The sequence below is a fragment of the Salvia splendens genome, chromosome 7, assembly GCF_004379255.2.
Source record: "Salvia splendens isolate huo1 chromosome 7, SspV2, whole genome shotgun sequence".
NCBI classification, from domain to species: domain Eukaryota; kingdom Viridiplantae; phylum Streptophyta; class Magnoliopsida; order Lamiales; family Lamiaceae; genus Salvia; species Salvia splendens.
The window spans coordinates 14,399,908-14,415,552 of NC_056038.1; the positions used below are offsets into that span (position 1 = coordinate 14,399,908).

Genomic DNA, 15,645 nt, shown 5'->3' on the forward strand with positions numbered 1-15,645 from the left:
ATGTCTTCGTCGGCGGTGAAGTCGGCGTTTCTGACCCTGAGGGATGAAAACTCGGCTTCGCCACCATGCGCCTCCATCGTCTGCCTCCTTGACAAACTAATTTTGTCCCCATCCGACTCTCTCGTTGCTGCTGCGCCGCAGTTGCCACCTCACGAGGTACCCTTCAACTCCCAACCCCACGAAATCTGATCTGATCCGATCCGATCCTACATTGTTGCTGCTGATTAATAACATGTACTTGCAATCGCAGCTAACATCCGACTTGATTCTGTTATTGGAGTTGGCTCGCGACCTCTCTTATTATCAACATGGAATTGAAGATGTTACTCAGACCTTCGTTAAATTATCTGCATTGGTACATCTATGCACCTGTCCTATTATACCTTTTTTTCGCTGATTGAATTTCCATATCACGCTTCAGTTTTGGTGGTATTGTGAGGACTATAATGAACTACTTGCAATTCTTTCGACTGATCGAGTCTCGGCCTACCAAATTAAGTATTTAAACTCACTTTGTACAAGTTGCTCAGTTTAAAGCAGTACAATTAAGTTCATTCAGTTGTAAATCAGTCACCTAAATAACTCTAGTTAACTACATAAGCTATTCTCAACCACCTTGCATGTGTAGTCCCATGAATTATTCAGTGGCGGTTTTGCGAAATTAAACTACTAACCAACCACCAAGTCACCAACTACTAGTAAACATCCTAACCAACCACCGTATGCGGTGCATACTCGGTCGTAGTCTGCTCCCCATTCTTCATCCATTTTTGGTAAACTCTCATTTAATGAGTTGCTATCAATTTCCTCCCTGTTCAGAACAACTTTGTCCTTGAGGCTGAACTTTGGAAACTGAAAGTTAGTGTTGTCGAGATTCAAGTTAACGTTCGTTTTGTAAATGCAAAACTAACCAAAGTTCACAAATTTGAAGTTAATTAAACCCTTTTCTTTTCAGAATCTCAGATTCATTTATTTTTCTTTGCACAATGATACAGTACTCTGATTAGCCACACAAAAGACCAATCTGTATTTGGCTTTGGATTGAGAAGTAAAATTTACTACAGTCCCTTTTCCCGTTTCTCGTTCTAACTGGCTTTGGATTGAGAAGTAAATTTATTACACTAGTAGATAAGTAGAGTCAGTTCGTTCAAATGTTTCTCATTGGCGAAAAAATTGCAGTGATGATCATATGAGGAAATAATGTGAGGTTGTATTACAAAATATAATTGTCCATCATGGTTCTAAAACAAGTTTGTGACTTGTGCAGCTGAATATTTCCTTATTTGTTGCAGATCCATGAAATCAGTCATTCCTCTTGTCTGGAAATGAATTCAACTATGTGGGGCCTTGTGCTTGACTCTTTCAAGAGGATAGTGCAGGTTTTCTTTGGCAATGTTGAAACAGAGAGACCAATCATCAGAAATGTTGCTCTAATCAAACCCACCAAGAATTGCTTAGAAAGTTTAAGGTGTGGTAACTTGTCTTCCTCTCTCCATGTCCTCCCACTCCTTTCCATACCGGTGTAGTTTCAGAGCACACAAGAGGAAGAGTTACTCCTAGCACATGAATAAAACAGACTACAAATTTACTTCCTGCATACCATCTTGTAGCTAGGCATATTTTTGTAAATAGGTATGCGATCGGGCCCAATTTAGGCTGCCACTAATCTGCTCTCCTTCATTCACTTCAGGGAGTCATGTCTTCTCCCTATTTCTCTTCCTTTACCAATTCCTTTCCTTGATCCATCTTTTAACATGGATGGACAACCAATGGCCAACGCTGGTGTACTATTTCATCCCTCTCACATATTCCCAGCCATATTTCTTTCACATGCTAAGATGATGTTATCAGCATAGTCAGGTTAAAGGATGCTTGTTTTCTTTGTACAGTGTTTCATTTGGGGGAATGCTTGCTTTCTAGTGCTTTGTCCTAGCATTAGTTTAAAGCTCCTTAAGTTTATTACATTAACTTTCTTATGAACTCTTAAACCTCACCCTATTTCTTCCTTTAGTTTTAAACCATTTTCTGGGTTGGGCTTGCTTGCATCTACTGCAATATTTGCAACTATATAAGTAGATATATCACCTATAACTAATGCACTAGTTGATCATTCAACTTTCAGGTTACTTTTTAGTTTATATCAGACAGCTGCTTCACTATCTGAAAATGGGCAACTGCTGAATTTTGTTCTTGAAGTGGTTGCATGTTTTCAAGGGGGCTCAAAGCATTCTACATATTTTAGTGACAATTATTCAATATCTAGAGGAGTGTGTGAAGTCCTTACAATTGCATTTGCCATGATTGGTGAAGCTTACTCCAGAGTAGGTGCTTCTTTGCCAGTTGAAATCTGGAAGTCAACGATTGTGGTATGTGTCAATTGTTTAAATTTGTGTTACACTTGAAAACACTAACTAAAAATAGCAATAAAGGAGTAATATGTAGGTCCTGAGAAAAGTTATGGACATCTTGGCTTCTAAGGGTCTTTTGATGGAGGATAATACCGTTGCCACGTAATTTTCTCATCCTTTTTAGGCAGACTTTTTGTTTGAAGAATTTGTTCATGAAAAATCAACGGTGTGAAAATATTTATTAGGTTTTATGTTGAGCTTCTCCAATGTTTGCACTTAGTTCCTGCAGAGCCAAGAGGATATCTTGCAGAACATGTAAGAAACTACATCTTAGATTGGTTGCATGTTTAAGAAGTTTCTTTGCAATGAATCAATCTTTATTTAATATTTTAGGTGACTGGATTTGTAGCATCATTGAGAATCTTTTTCCGCTATGGCCTTGTAAATAAGCCATCAGTTATGAATCAACCAACTGATCACTTGAAGGGAGTAGGATTGACAAGCCAAAACATGCCATTTGAAGTATCAAATCAACCAAAAAGTGGTCCATATAGGCCTCCACACTTACGAAAAAAGGTTGCAGGAAATCAACAGCGTAAACATGAGGAAAGTCTAGTTTCTTCTGGACATGAATTTATTTCATCAGATTCAGATTGCAGTGATAATGATGGATCAGTGATGGATAACAGCAAAGCATGTTTAGCTAAGGCGAGATTAGCTGCAATTATTTGTGTTCAGGTTAGTACATTTTCTCTTAATTTTCTTAACCTATGTTTATTAGTTGTCCATAGTAAATTTTAGGCCTTCATGTAGAGCATCCTTTTTCTTCTATTATTTAGCAACATCACTTTCCTCTAACCATCTAACCCGATTTTGGTTGAAGGATCTCTGCCGAGCTGATCCAAAATTGTTTACAACTCAGTGGACAATGCTTTTGCCATCCAATGATGAGCTACAACACAGGTTAAGCATGCTCTCCTTCGCCTCTTGTTTATTATATGCTGTGGTAAATGATTCATTCATGGGTTTGTATTGGCTAAAGAACTTTTACCCAATTTCTTGTTATGTTCGTAACATTTATTGACTTTTTCTCTTTATGTAGGAATTACGATATGAGTTGCTTTCTTTCCGACCCTTCATTAAGGTTTCGTCATATATTCATATAGACAAATGAACCATTTCATTACCTTTTTTAATTTTTATATACATTTTCTAAATACTCTGCAACAATCTATGTCTTTTATTCATCCGAACACTCTGGTACTATAATGTAAATTTGTGTTCTTCTCTCCTTATTTGAAATTCTGTACTAAGTACTAAGACACTGTAAACTTTTTCTTAGGTCCGGATTGTAGCTGCTTCTACTATTATGGCAATGTTGGATGGGCCTGCTTCTGTTTCCCTACAGGTAGCTGAATTTAAGGAGCACTCAAAACATGGGTCGTTTACCACACTTTCTAGCTCTCTTGGGCATATCTTGATGCAACTTCATTCAGGTATTGGGATCTAAAGTTCGTTTTGCTTGTTTGCATATTTTTTCTAATCTTAAAAAATTGTACTTTTGTTTAGCAAGTAGTTGCAATTTTGGCTAATTCCAACATTAAAATTCAGCGATCTGATGGCGCATCATAGCTTTTTGCTATGTAAAAGTGAAGTTTAGTCAAATTTAGTAAATCATGGTTGAGTTAAGGCTGGGTACATATTAAGGCATGATTAATCATTTGGTTCTGATCAAATTCACTAATTGGACAATTTACAAAGAAATTTCAAACTCTTGAGTGAATTATTTTTTTTTACTAAGCCTTTCTTCAAATATGATGCTCTAAGATCTGCAGTATGATTGATGAAATATTGTCTTTATTGAGCAGGTACATTGTATTTAATCAAACACGAAACAAGCAATAGATTGCTGGCATTGTCATTTAAATCCTAATGCTTTTGATAGCATCTACACCGTAAGTTTTAGCTTTGGAACTGACAATTATTTTAAAAATTTCCACCTACTTCTGTTGTTTTTGTCACTTTTTTAGTCAGTATTAACCATATTAGGTTGATTCTTTCAAGAAACAATGAGGTTATTAGTTCCTAGGAGGCCTCCACCATTTAATGAAGGCTTTAAAGCATGTGTTCTATCACAACTTGTTCTTTCTTCATGCCTTGTTGGGTTTTCAGTAATTGTGAGTTTTGTATATTATATACTCAGAAGGCTTAAGTTCGTTGTGCTTGACTAGTTTTTAGCTTTTATCCTTGCTAAACCACAATTTTGTTAGAGAATTTGTTTCTTTATTCTGGATTCTTAGTTTTCTGGATAGATTATAGAAGATATGGGAGTCCTAAGCCACTAAATGGAGACTTTACAGCAGTAGGAGCCAATCATTTGCATTTAGAATTTAATGGTGATTCATAAATGCATCAATTTTCTGTTTAAATGGGTTTAATTGTTCGTTAATCTATAGATATTCAAGAATGCCTCCTGAGCTGCTCGCTAGGGTTATCTCTTCACTCCAGTCAACAATTGAAAAGGGGTTTCCATATCATAATGATCGGAATAGTTTGCTGGTAAGTATCAAGCTCCTTTTTCTGGGCTAAATTTTCAAAATGGGTCAAACCAGCAACTAAATTCCGCAAGTGGGTCAGTTTTCTTTAACTTGGTGTCACACATTTTGAGAATGTGTACGTAACACCCGCTTTCAAAAGTTAAAAAAACTGACCCATTTTGAGAATTTTGCCCCATTTTCTGGTTTCTTTTGGGTTGTGGAGTTTGTTTATTAGTCTCGTGTGCAAACTCCATCAATTTCTCAAAGATTCTATATATTAATATATGCTGGAGAGTTGATGTGCAGTTTCCTGAACTGTAATCAATGTTTCCTTGAAATGAATTCTGTGATACCTTTGATTTCAATTTTCAGGCTGCAGCAATTATTTGCTTAACCAGAGCTCTTTCTGTGCCTGCCTCAATGTGTGTCAACAATATGCTGCTGGGAGAAATTTCATCAGGTTTGCTGCATGTAACCATAGTTCAATAGGATTATAATGAATTAGTAAAAATAATAATATTAGTTATAGCTGATTATACAACCTGACATAAAATTATTGTGTTGACACGATAAGGCTCGACACTAACCCATTTATTTTGTGCATGTTCATGTTGTGTCAAAAGTTGCAGCCCTAATATAGACCAGAATACTATAAGATAATCCGGAACACAATTACATAGGTGCAGATGTAGATATCATTCACAGCCAGTGTTGTTAAAATCGCGACCCAAGCGTGGGTGGGTGGGACGAGATTCAGGGGTCGCCGTTGGGGCGGCTGAGGCGGCTGGGTCGAGCGGCTGTAGCGGCTGGGGCGAGGAAGAAGAAGAAGATCGTCGGTTTGAATTGTTTTTACTTTTTTAGCTTCTTAAAGAAATCTATTTCTCCCTCTTCCTAGACAATTGTGCACTTTTTAAAAACCCAATACAACTTTAACCTTTTTGGCTTTTTAAAGGAAGCATGTGAGTCCTCTCTTCCTCGACATGCACCTTTTTAAATTACCATCTTTTTAAATTACTAAACTATTAGTATATGTATATGCCCCTCTCCCTATTTCTCTTTCTCTATTTCCCTTTCTTCCAAAAGGCAAACTATCCGTATATGTATATTACACTATATACTATAAGAAGGCTATAGAAATAATAACTTAGGTACAATTCATATTATTATACGGAGTACATTTTATTATGAATAGTAAAATTTCTTTACCCATTAGTATCTATTAGTAGCTGACACTTACATATTAAAAAGAATAGAAATGTGGGTTAAATCAATTTTTAAACTATCAATTCGCCCCGATTCGTGGGTCCCTCGCCCCGGCGCCCCATCGCCCCGCGACCCGGGGTCCTGCCTCATCGCCCCGGACCGACCCGCGACCCTAACAACACTGTTCACAGCGGATGCCGCGAGCCGAAATATTGATAGGGCATTACTTAACCCATACGAAATACTCCTTCCGTCCGTGAAAGTTTATCCCATTTTTCTATTTTCGTCTGTCCCACAAAATTTGTCCCATTTCACTTTTTACCATTTTTGGTAGTTGACCCCATATTCCACTAACTCATTCCTTCCCATATAGTCACATATTTATTATAAAACTAATATATAAATGTAGGACTCACATTCCACTAACTTTTTCAACTCACTTTTCATTACATTTCTTAAAACCTGTGCCCTGGCAAAGTGAGACAATATTTAAGGGACGGAGGGAGTAACTAAGAATTGATAGTGGCCTAACTGAGTTTGAAGTGCCTCGGATATGGTTATGTCCTCAGGTGCACACCTTGGAATGATAACCAGTGTTAATAATGGCATATGGCGGTTTATGGCGATCGGTCAAAAAACCACCATAGGGATATGGCGGTCGGCACGGCAGTATAATGACCGTCGATAAATTAATAAATAAAATATAATACATAACATAAGATGCAAAAATTTAGAAAATATAATATCCCAAATAAAAAACAATAGTTAAAACATAAAGTCAAACAATGCTATGTTTAAAATTAAGGTCTTCACTCAATAATAAAAATGCAAAATTGCAAAGTCCTAGACAGTTCCTCTAATATGGAAAGGAACCTCTTCATTCCTCAGGCTAAGAAAACACCATGAATCGATCCTGCAGCGTAACTGCCTAACTAACAGTTGTGTGCATACTTTCTTCTTGAGTAGACTTTGGCTGTGACAGCACTTGTACCTCTGTATTCAAAATCAGAAAACTTTCATCTTGGGCCATTTAGACCAAGATGACAACCAACTAACATCTATACCATTTTTTTCGAGCATGTCGCCAACTTCCAATTTAGACCATATATCTGGGTCACAATTGCTTATACTGTCAACTTGACCACCTATGTAGTTCCTCCCAGGTGCATATGCATGAAGCACTGAATTAGTCTCGCACAATATTAAACTCATAGTATAATTTAGACCTAAACATATAGTATATACAATATTCGATTTATGATAAATAAATACTCCTTCCGTCCCACAATAAGAGTCACATTTTGCCATTTCGGTCCGTCCCACAATAAGAGTCACATTTCACTTTTACCATAAATGGTTAGTTGGTCCCACATTCCACTAACCCACATCACTTACATTTTATTATAAAACCAATATTAAAAAGTGGGCCTCATATTCCACTAATTTTTTTAACCACTTCTCTTTACATTTCTTAAAACCCGTACCCACACCAAATGTGAATCCTATTGTGGGACGGAGGGAGGACAATGTTTGATATATATTCATGTGCTTCTAGAAAACCAACAAATAACACATTTTGGAAACAAGGAATTGACAACATAAATGATTCCCCAACAACATTATGTAGATCACTGTCCTTTTCGACTCCTCCCCCAAAAACCCATATGCTCCAAAAGCATTCAATGACAGTTTTTTTAGGAATTTCCCACAAAAGACAAGAAAGCAAGATTAAAATACAAGTTGTTCAAAGTTCCCAAAACAGATTACTAAATAATGAAATCAATTTCCACTTTTTTATCCTCCAAGTCAAACTCCCAATCTAAAAAATCTGCATGCAAAATCGATTAAACCCTAGTAAATCGTACTAACCGGTGTTCAGCTGCGGAGGAGGATGTGCGACACTACCAGCTCTCTTCTTTCGTCTATCATACGTCATACTCCCTCCGTCCCTCTGTAGTAGAGACATTTCTTTTCGGCACGGGATTTAAGAAAAAATGTTTTAAATGAGTTCAGTAAAAGGAGAATAAAGTTAGAAGGAAAAAAGTAGAGAGATGAAGAGAGAGTAAAGTACTTTTTGCCAAAAAAGGAAATGATAGTGGGACAACCCAAAAAAGAATACGACTCAGCTACAGACGGAGGGAGAACAAAGTTTCGCGCCCCGCCAGTGCCGCCATGGTAAAACCAAGTCTCCATGTTGTCGTTGTTGTTCCCTTGGTGAAGATGAAGATGTCAGCATTCTCCTGGAGAAGACAAAGTGGTGAAAACTTTAGGTGGAGAAGACTGAAATCTCACTTTTGTTTACTTATGTAAACAAATTGGGGAAAGAGGGGTAAATGAGGTTTTCTTTGTTTACTTGAGATGAATGGATCTTATATTTTTTTGTATAGTTTGTGGTTTTATAACAAATTGAAGTGTTTCTTAAGTTTTAATTAGAATGATATTTAACCCACTAATCTAGTCAAAATGCAGTTGACCGTTAGTTTTTGACGGAATTGTTAAATATGGAGCAAAACTACTACAGAACTATCACACTTAATGTGTAGGACCAAAAAGTTTTTTTGGGCTAATGTAAAGGACTAATTTTGGACCTTAATCATTTAGATATTATCTTCTTTTATCTTTTGTACATTTCTTGATTAAAAAATTCTAATGTTACTTTCAGGTTAATTGATTTATTTGCATGATAATATTATTGACCAGGATATCTTGAAGGTCAGAGTTCGGGAGTACTGTTTACCTTGTTTCAATATTCTGAACGGTTATCAACTCCGTCAATAAGCTTAGAAGCACTTCAGGTGCCATTTTCTCTGCTGAATAAACTACCATCTAGCTCTATTTTTTGGAGGTGCACATGACATCCATTAGTACGCTCTATCATGTTCTATCCTGAAGTATCCACTGTTTCTTTGGTTCAGATTTTCTCAGACAATTATAATGTTTTAATTGGTTGCTGCAGGCTCTTAAATCTTTGTCCCATAATTATCCAAATGTAATGACCTTATGCTGGGAACAAATTTCCTCTATCATTTATGGAGTATTAAGCATATTCCCTGATGAGTCTTCAAGATTATGGAGAGGTAATGTTGAACAGACTGCTGCATCATTAAAGGAGAGAGTAGTTATGACTGCTGCTGTCAAGGTGGATTTATTTCCTTTTGACTTGATGCTATTTTCGGGTTTTTTCTTTTTTTGTTCAAGACTACAAATAACATTCTTCGAGTGTACTGGACTTTTTTTTATTCCACCTTTGGGAGAGACGCATGACCCTCATGCGTCACCTTTTAATGAAACGCATGACGGAGATGCGTCTTTTATAGAGACGCGTGAGGGACATGCGTCGTTAAATTTTTATTTTTTTTCTTTATTTTTTTTGAAAGACGCATAAGCGTCATGCGTCACAGACAAAGACGCATAAGTGTCATGCGTCTTTCATTTTTTTATTTATTTTATTTTTTTATTTTATTTATTTTTAATAGTAAAATAAAAATAAAAATAAAAAATGAAAGACGCATGACGCTTATGCGTCTTTGCCTGTGACGCATGACGCTTATGCGTCTTTCAAAAAAAATAAAGAAAAAAAATAAAAATTTAACGACGCATGTCCCTCATGCGTCTCTATAAAAGAAGCATCTCCGTCATGCGTTTCATTAAAAGGAGACGCATGAGGGTCATGCGTCTCTCCCAAACCCGGAACAAAAAAAAAGTTCAGTACAAACACGGAATCTAAGTTCTATTCTAGAACAAAAAAAGAAAAAACCCTGCTATTTTCTTTTCTCGCATCATCAATTATATCAACGCATTTTGCATTATTCAACAATTTCCTCAATGTGTCAAAGACGTGTACCAATTTTAGGATCTGATCTTTCTTTCACTGCATTAATCAATTGTAGTTGCTCATTTGGTATTTCTCATCTCTTGTGCAACAGGTTACCTTTACCGTTAATAAAATTTTCAGGTTCATATCTTACAGCTGCCTTGTACATCAGGAACAGAAGATAATTGTTTCCATTAGGGAAATACAACTGTCCTTTTCAAAATCCTTATAAAAGACAAAAGCACAATAAGATTCACATAGATGAAGTACTCCCTCCGTCCCATGCTACTCACACTTTTCACTTTGACAGCGTAAATTTGAACATGAGTAATTAGTGTAATAAAATTAAAATTTTAAGTGCAATAAGGAAACACTTGTTAAAGGAAACACAACTAACTCTAATATCTTAATTAAATACCATAATTTTTATCTAAAATAAAAATAGTGCAAATAGTTTGGGACAGTCCGAAAATGAAATGTGCAAGTAGCATGGGACGGAGGGAGTACTATATAAGAATTGGCTATTTAATTAGATTGGTTGGGTGACATAACAATGTGTCTTTCTACTTTTTCTATTTTTGTTTTACAATATTGCTTTTCCTCCTTTGTTACGGAGTAAAGACTACCCACACAAAGAAGCACGAGATGTGCTGAATATACTGGAATAAAGGAAAAGGAACTGAGATTATTATTGCTGGAAATATGGAAGAACTAAAACAATCCTCGCGAGGAGGCCCTACGACAGAAGTCGTCCAATTGTGATCACGTCCAGAGATGCATTCTCTCTGCCCGTTCTCTCTATTTATAAACTTCTATCTCAGCTACTTGAAATTCAAAATGCAAGAAAATAGGAAACTAACTTAACAACCTAACAACCTGAGAAATTGATGCTAACAAATTAATTTGAAATCTTCTCTCTTGCTGTTGCTACTTAGTTGGCCATATCACTTCTCTTTCTCCCCTCTTATACGTTCTCCACTCTTTAACTGTATCAACTGGCCCATCCGTCAAAACTGCCTTGTCCTCAAAGCTGAAAAAAGGAAACTGCCCACCAACATCAGCTTCATCCATCCAAGTCGCCTCCTCAATGTCTAGCCCATCCCATTTTAGCAGGACCTGCTTTACCTGCTCTCCGTCTTGGTCCAACACCCGTCTGTCCAGGACGCGCTCCGGTAAGATTGGGGGTTCGTAATCGGTCAGTCCCTCCGGCAACGTTGGTTCAGCTGTTTCTTCCCCAATGGCTCGTTTCAACAAGGAGACATGGAAAACCGGGTGAATTCGAGCGGAGGTGGGGAGCTCCAAGCGGTACGCAGAGCCTCCAATGCGTACACTGATCCGGAATGGGCCGAAGTAGCGTGGTGCCAGCTTCCTATTTCGCACAGTAAAGAGTGTGGACTGGCGGTGCGGTCGAAATTTCAGGTAGACCATGTCGCCGATGTTGAAGTGAACATCGCGACGGCGCTTGTTAGCCGCGACAGTCATCCGATTTTGAGCGCGTTGAAGGTGGTGGCGCAGGAGCTCTAGGGCGTTGTTGCGAGCTTGGAGTGTGTCGACAACCGCCTGAGCTCTGATTTCACCGAGTAGGAAATCATGGATGGTCGGGGGCGGTCGGCCGTAAACCACCTCAAAAGGCGTCGTTCCCGCGGAGGAATGGGCACTCGTGTTATAGCAGAATTCAGCCCAAGATAGCCACTTGTGCCATTGCCTCGGTCTATCCGATGAGAAACAACGGAGGTAAGTTTGCAGGCACCGATTTAGTACCTCCGTTTGACCATCCGTTTCGGGGTAGTATGCCGAGCTCATCTTCAGCTTAGTTCCCATCGCGCGGAAAAGCTCTCTCCAGATGAGCTTAAGAAAAGCGGATCTCGATCCGACACGATGGAACAAGGGATGCCATGGAGGCGTACAACTTCACTTGTGAATGTATCAGCCACTTGTCGAGCCGAAAATGGGTGCCTCAAGCCCATGAAGTGTGCATATTTGGATAAACGGTCGACGACGACGAAGATGCAGTCGAACCCCCCCGCCTTAGGTAGTCCGGAGATGAAATCCATGCTTATATCCTCCCAAACTCGTTCCGGGATTGGCAAGGGTTGTAAGAGACCCGCCGGCGCCTTGGTGTCGGACTTGTGTCGCTGGCAGATTGCGCATGCCGCAACAAAAGCAGTGACCTGCCGCATCATCCCAGGCAAATACACGTTCGATGCGAGCCGGCGGTAAGTGCGATAGGCCCCGGAGTGGCCTAGACGGTGTGGTGTGAAACTCGGCAATCAACTTCTGAATCCACGGTGATTGTGGAGGCACCACGATCCGACCCTTGTAGAAAAGACTCCCGTGCATCAGCTCGTAGTGGAGAGATGAAGGACGCCCTGCCTCCAAGTCAGCTTTGATTCTAGCCAGAGTCGGGTCGGCGGAAATGGTGGCTTGGACGGTGGACCATTCCGGCCAGGATGGTCTCGACACAGCTGCGAGTTGTAGTGTTGTTTCATCGCGACGGGAGAGTGCGTCGGCAGCTTTATTGAGGCAGCCTTCCTTGTAAACGATCGTAAAATCGTAGCCCAACAGTTTCGCAGCCCAGTTCTGTTGAGCCGGAGTAGCCAATGGGTGGGCCAAGAGTTGACGTAGGCTCCGTTGATCCGTCTGGACGACAAAGCGGCGGCCGAGTAGGTAGGGGCGCCAGTGATGGATTGATAAAACTAGAGCCATCAGCTCTTTCTCGTAGGCCGACTTTGCGAGCCATCGGGAGGACAGTGTTTTGCTGAAGTAGGCAACCGGTTGGCGCTCTTGCATTAGGACCGCGCCCAGTCCCCGACCCGAGGCGTCACATTCGATAACGAAATCTTTAGTAAAATCTGGCGTCCGGAGTAGAGGTGCCGACGTCAGTGCTTCCTTAAGAGATTCGAATGCGGCGGCTGCGTCGGTTGGCCATGTCCAGGCCCGTTTGGCGGTTGGGTCTGCCGGCTTCTTTAGAAGGGCGGTGAGGGGGGCTGCTATCTTGCCATAATCACGAATGATCGGTGGTAGTAGCCGGTTAGGCCGAGGAAACCCCTGACACCTTTCAAGTTCGAGGGCGTCGGCCACCGTAGCACGGCTGAAACCTTCGCCGGGTCCATCTTAACCCCTTCGTAGGACACCATATGACCAAGGTATTCCACACTATGGTGTCCCAGCAAACATTTCTTGGGATTGACCACGAGGGAGTGGGCGTGGAGGGCCTGAAAAACGTGTTGAAGATGCTGCAGATGTGCCTCCCATGATGTGCTATAAATGAGGATATCGTCAAAGAAAACTAGGACAAACTTTCGCAAGGCTGGCCGGAAGATGTCATTCATCAAGCCTTGAAATGTGGCCGGGGCGTTGGTGAGGCCGAACGGCATCACCAAAAACTCATAATGGCCTGAATGCGTGCGAAATGCGGTCTTGTGAACGTCATTGGCAGCCACTCGAATTTGGTGGTATCCTGCCTTCAAGTCAATCTTGCTGAACCATCTAGCGCCATGTAATTCGTCGAGGAGCTCCTGAATGACCGGAATGGGGTAATTATCGGGGACCGTCCGCTTGTTCAATTCCCTGTAATCGACGCAGAAACGCCACGAACCGTCTTTCTTTCGCACAAGTAGGACTAGGCTGCAGTAGGGGCTGGTACTTGGCTGGATTACTCCGGAAGCCAGCATTTCTGCTACTAGCTTCTCCATTTCATCCTTCTGTGCGTGGTTATAGCGGTAAGGTCGAACCGAGACCGGCTCTGTACCTTGTAGGAGCGGAATTTGATGGTCGATGCTGCGACTCGATGGCAGACCCCCGACTGAATCGGTGACTGCTGGAAAAGCGGTTAAGAGTTGTTGTAGCTGGGATCGTGCAGCCTGTGACAGGTCCGTGCCTATGACAAAAGAGACCGCAGTTGACTCCTTTTCCACTGATCGAAGGAACCAGTAGCAGTCCCCGTCCTCCAGGGAGCGTAGGTCCTGTGTTGAGCACGTGCGCCGCATAAGGGTCGGGTCGCCTTTGATAGACACGGGTCGACCATCGACCGAGAAATCCATCGAGGAGTGCTGCCAATTTGCCAAGACATACCCAAGGGTTTCGAGCCATGATACCCCTAGGATGACGTCGATGTTGCGGAGAGGAAACACATAGCATGATACCGCAAAGCTCTCCCTGTCCAAAACCAAGGGCACCCTCCGGCAGAGCCCCGCGGCTTGACGTGACGTTCCATCGCCCAATATTACAGAGTAGGGCTTGGTTGGCGTGATCGGTAACTGTAGTTGTTTTGCCAATTGCTCTGAGATAAAGCAATGACTAGCTCCACTATTCACCATGACTTTGATCCTATGCGAATCAATTTCTCCAAATAGCTTCATCGTTTTTGATGTGTCCAGACCATTCAGCGATAATTCCGAGATCTGCAGCTCGACGTCCTCAGCAGCCCCCTCGAATTCCTCCTCCGCGAAAGCCTCATCGTCATCCTCGCAGACCAGCACATTGAGAGTTTTGGGCGGACACCGATGAGTCGGCCCGAATTTCAGCCCGCATTTGAAACATGTACCTGCCGCGATATGTTTCCTATACTCCTCTTGTGACATGCTTCGAAAGCGTTGGTTCCCCGGTCGAGAAGAGCCTGTCGATGATAAGTGGGAGGTCGCCGTGGAAGGACCCTTGGCACCCGGCCGGGATGATTGGGCGGGCGACATGGCCGTCGGCGTGAATGAGTGACCAGCTGGTGGTTTTGGGGAGTGGGTCGTAGCCATCAGGTCAATATCGAGGGCTAGTTCAACCGCGTCCTCGTAGGTGGTGATCTTTGCTGCTTTCATCTGGAGGCGTACCTCCGGGCGAAGGGCCGCCATAAAGAACCCGAGATACTGATGGGAAGCGATATCCGGAACCTGCGCGAGGCGTGCCTCGAACGCCGCGACGTAGTCAGCGAGAGAGCCGGTCTGACGAACCGCAGCGAACGCTTCATATTCATCCAACGCCCTGTTTCCACCAAATCGCTTCATCAACTCCCGCGCAAATCGAGTCCACGAGAGGTTTGGAACTCGTTGACGCAATAACTGGTACCATGGCAGGGCCCGGCCTGCCAAGGCTACCATTGCTACGCCTACCCGTTTCTCGGTTGGTGTTTCCGAGATTAGGAAGTACTGCTCTGCCTTGGCCAACCATGCGAGGGCATCTGTCCCGTCGAAGGTCGGCATGGGTGACTGTGGTTTGTACCCCACAGCCACTGAATTGGACTCCAGATTTTCAGAGGCTGCGTCGGCCTCCGGGGGTATTTTGGAACCTGGAGTGAGGGACGCAAAACCCGCGCGCATCTCGGTCATCATGGAATCGAGTTTAGATTCCAACGCCAAGACCCTATCATCAGTCTGTTGGACATGGGCGTTGAGGTTGTCGATAGCCTTCTCCACACCGTCTAGGCGTGAATCGCCCCTAGAGTTAACCATCGTTCACCGCACCAATTGTTACGGAGTAAAGACTACCCACACAAAGAAGCACGAGATGTGCTGAATATACTGGAATAAAGGAAAAGGAACTGAGATTATTATTGCTGGAAATATGGAAGAACTAAAACAATCCTCGCGAGGAGGCCCTACAACAGAAGTCTTCCAATTGTGATCACGTCCAGAGATGCATTCTCTCTGCCCGTTCTCTCTATTTATAGACTTCTATCTCAGCTACTTGAAATTCAAAATGCAAGAAAATAGGAAACTAACTTAACAACCTAACAACCTGAGAAATTGATGCT

The 15,645-nt window shown here is 41.7% G+C and overlaps 2 protein-coding genes across 5 annotated transcripts in view; both read left to right on the forward strand.

Annotated features, from left to right (window-relative positions):
* On the forward strand, window positions 1-3,522 carry LOC121810453. The gene is made up of 8 exons (XM_042211219.1): window positions 1-156; window positions 251-355; window positions 820-885; window positions 1,293-1,468; window positions 2,123-2,366; window positions 2,742-3,086; window positions 3,232-3,354; window positions 3,451-3,522. The coding sequence occupies exons 1-8, from the start codon at window positions 1-3 to the stop codon at window positions 3,520-3,522; spliced, it is 1,287 nt and encodes a 428-aa protein (XP_042067153.1).
* Window positions 3,025-15,645, forward strand: part of LOC121742099 (putative uncharacterized protein DDB_G0272456) — a 27,590-nt gene continuing 14,969 nt past the window's right edge. For 2 of the 4 annotated variants that reach the window (XM_042135134.1, XM_042135137.1), the window contains exons 1-8: window positions 3,025-3,086; window positions 3,232-3,311; window positions 3,691-3,844; window positions 4,294-4,303; window positions 4,805-4,907; window positions 5,258-5,345; window positions 8,789-8,883; window positions 9,045-9,227. In XM_042135134.1, coding sequence (XP_041991068.1) covers window positions 3,718-3,844; window positions 4,294-4,303; window positions 4,805-4,907; window positions 5,258-5,345; window positions 8,789-8,883; window positions 9,045-9,227 — 606 coding nt within the window. In that variant the 5' untranslated portion in view covers window positions 3,025-3,086; window positions 3,232-3,311; window positions 3,691-3,717. Of the gene's footprint in view, window positions 3,087-3,231; window positions 3,312-3,690; window positions 3,845-4,216; window positions 4,304-4,804; window positions 4,908-5,257; window positions 5,346-8,788; window positions 8,884-9,044; window positions 9,228-15,645 lie in introns of those variants that run through there. The other 2 variants (XM_042135135.1, XM_042135136.1) reach the window with 2 other exon arrangements.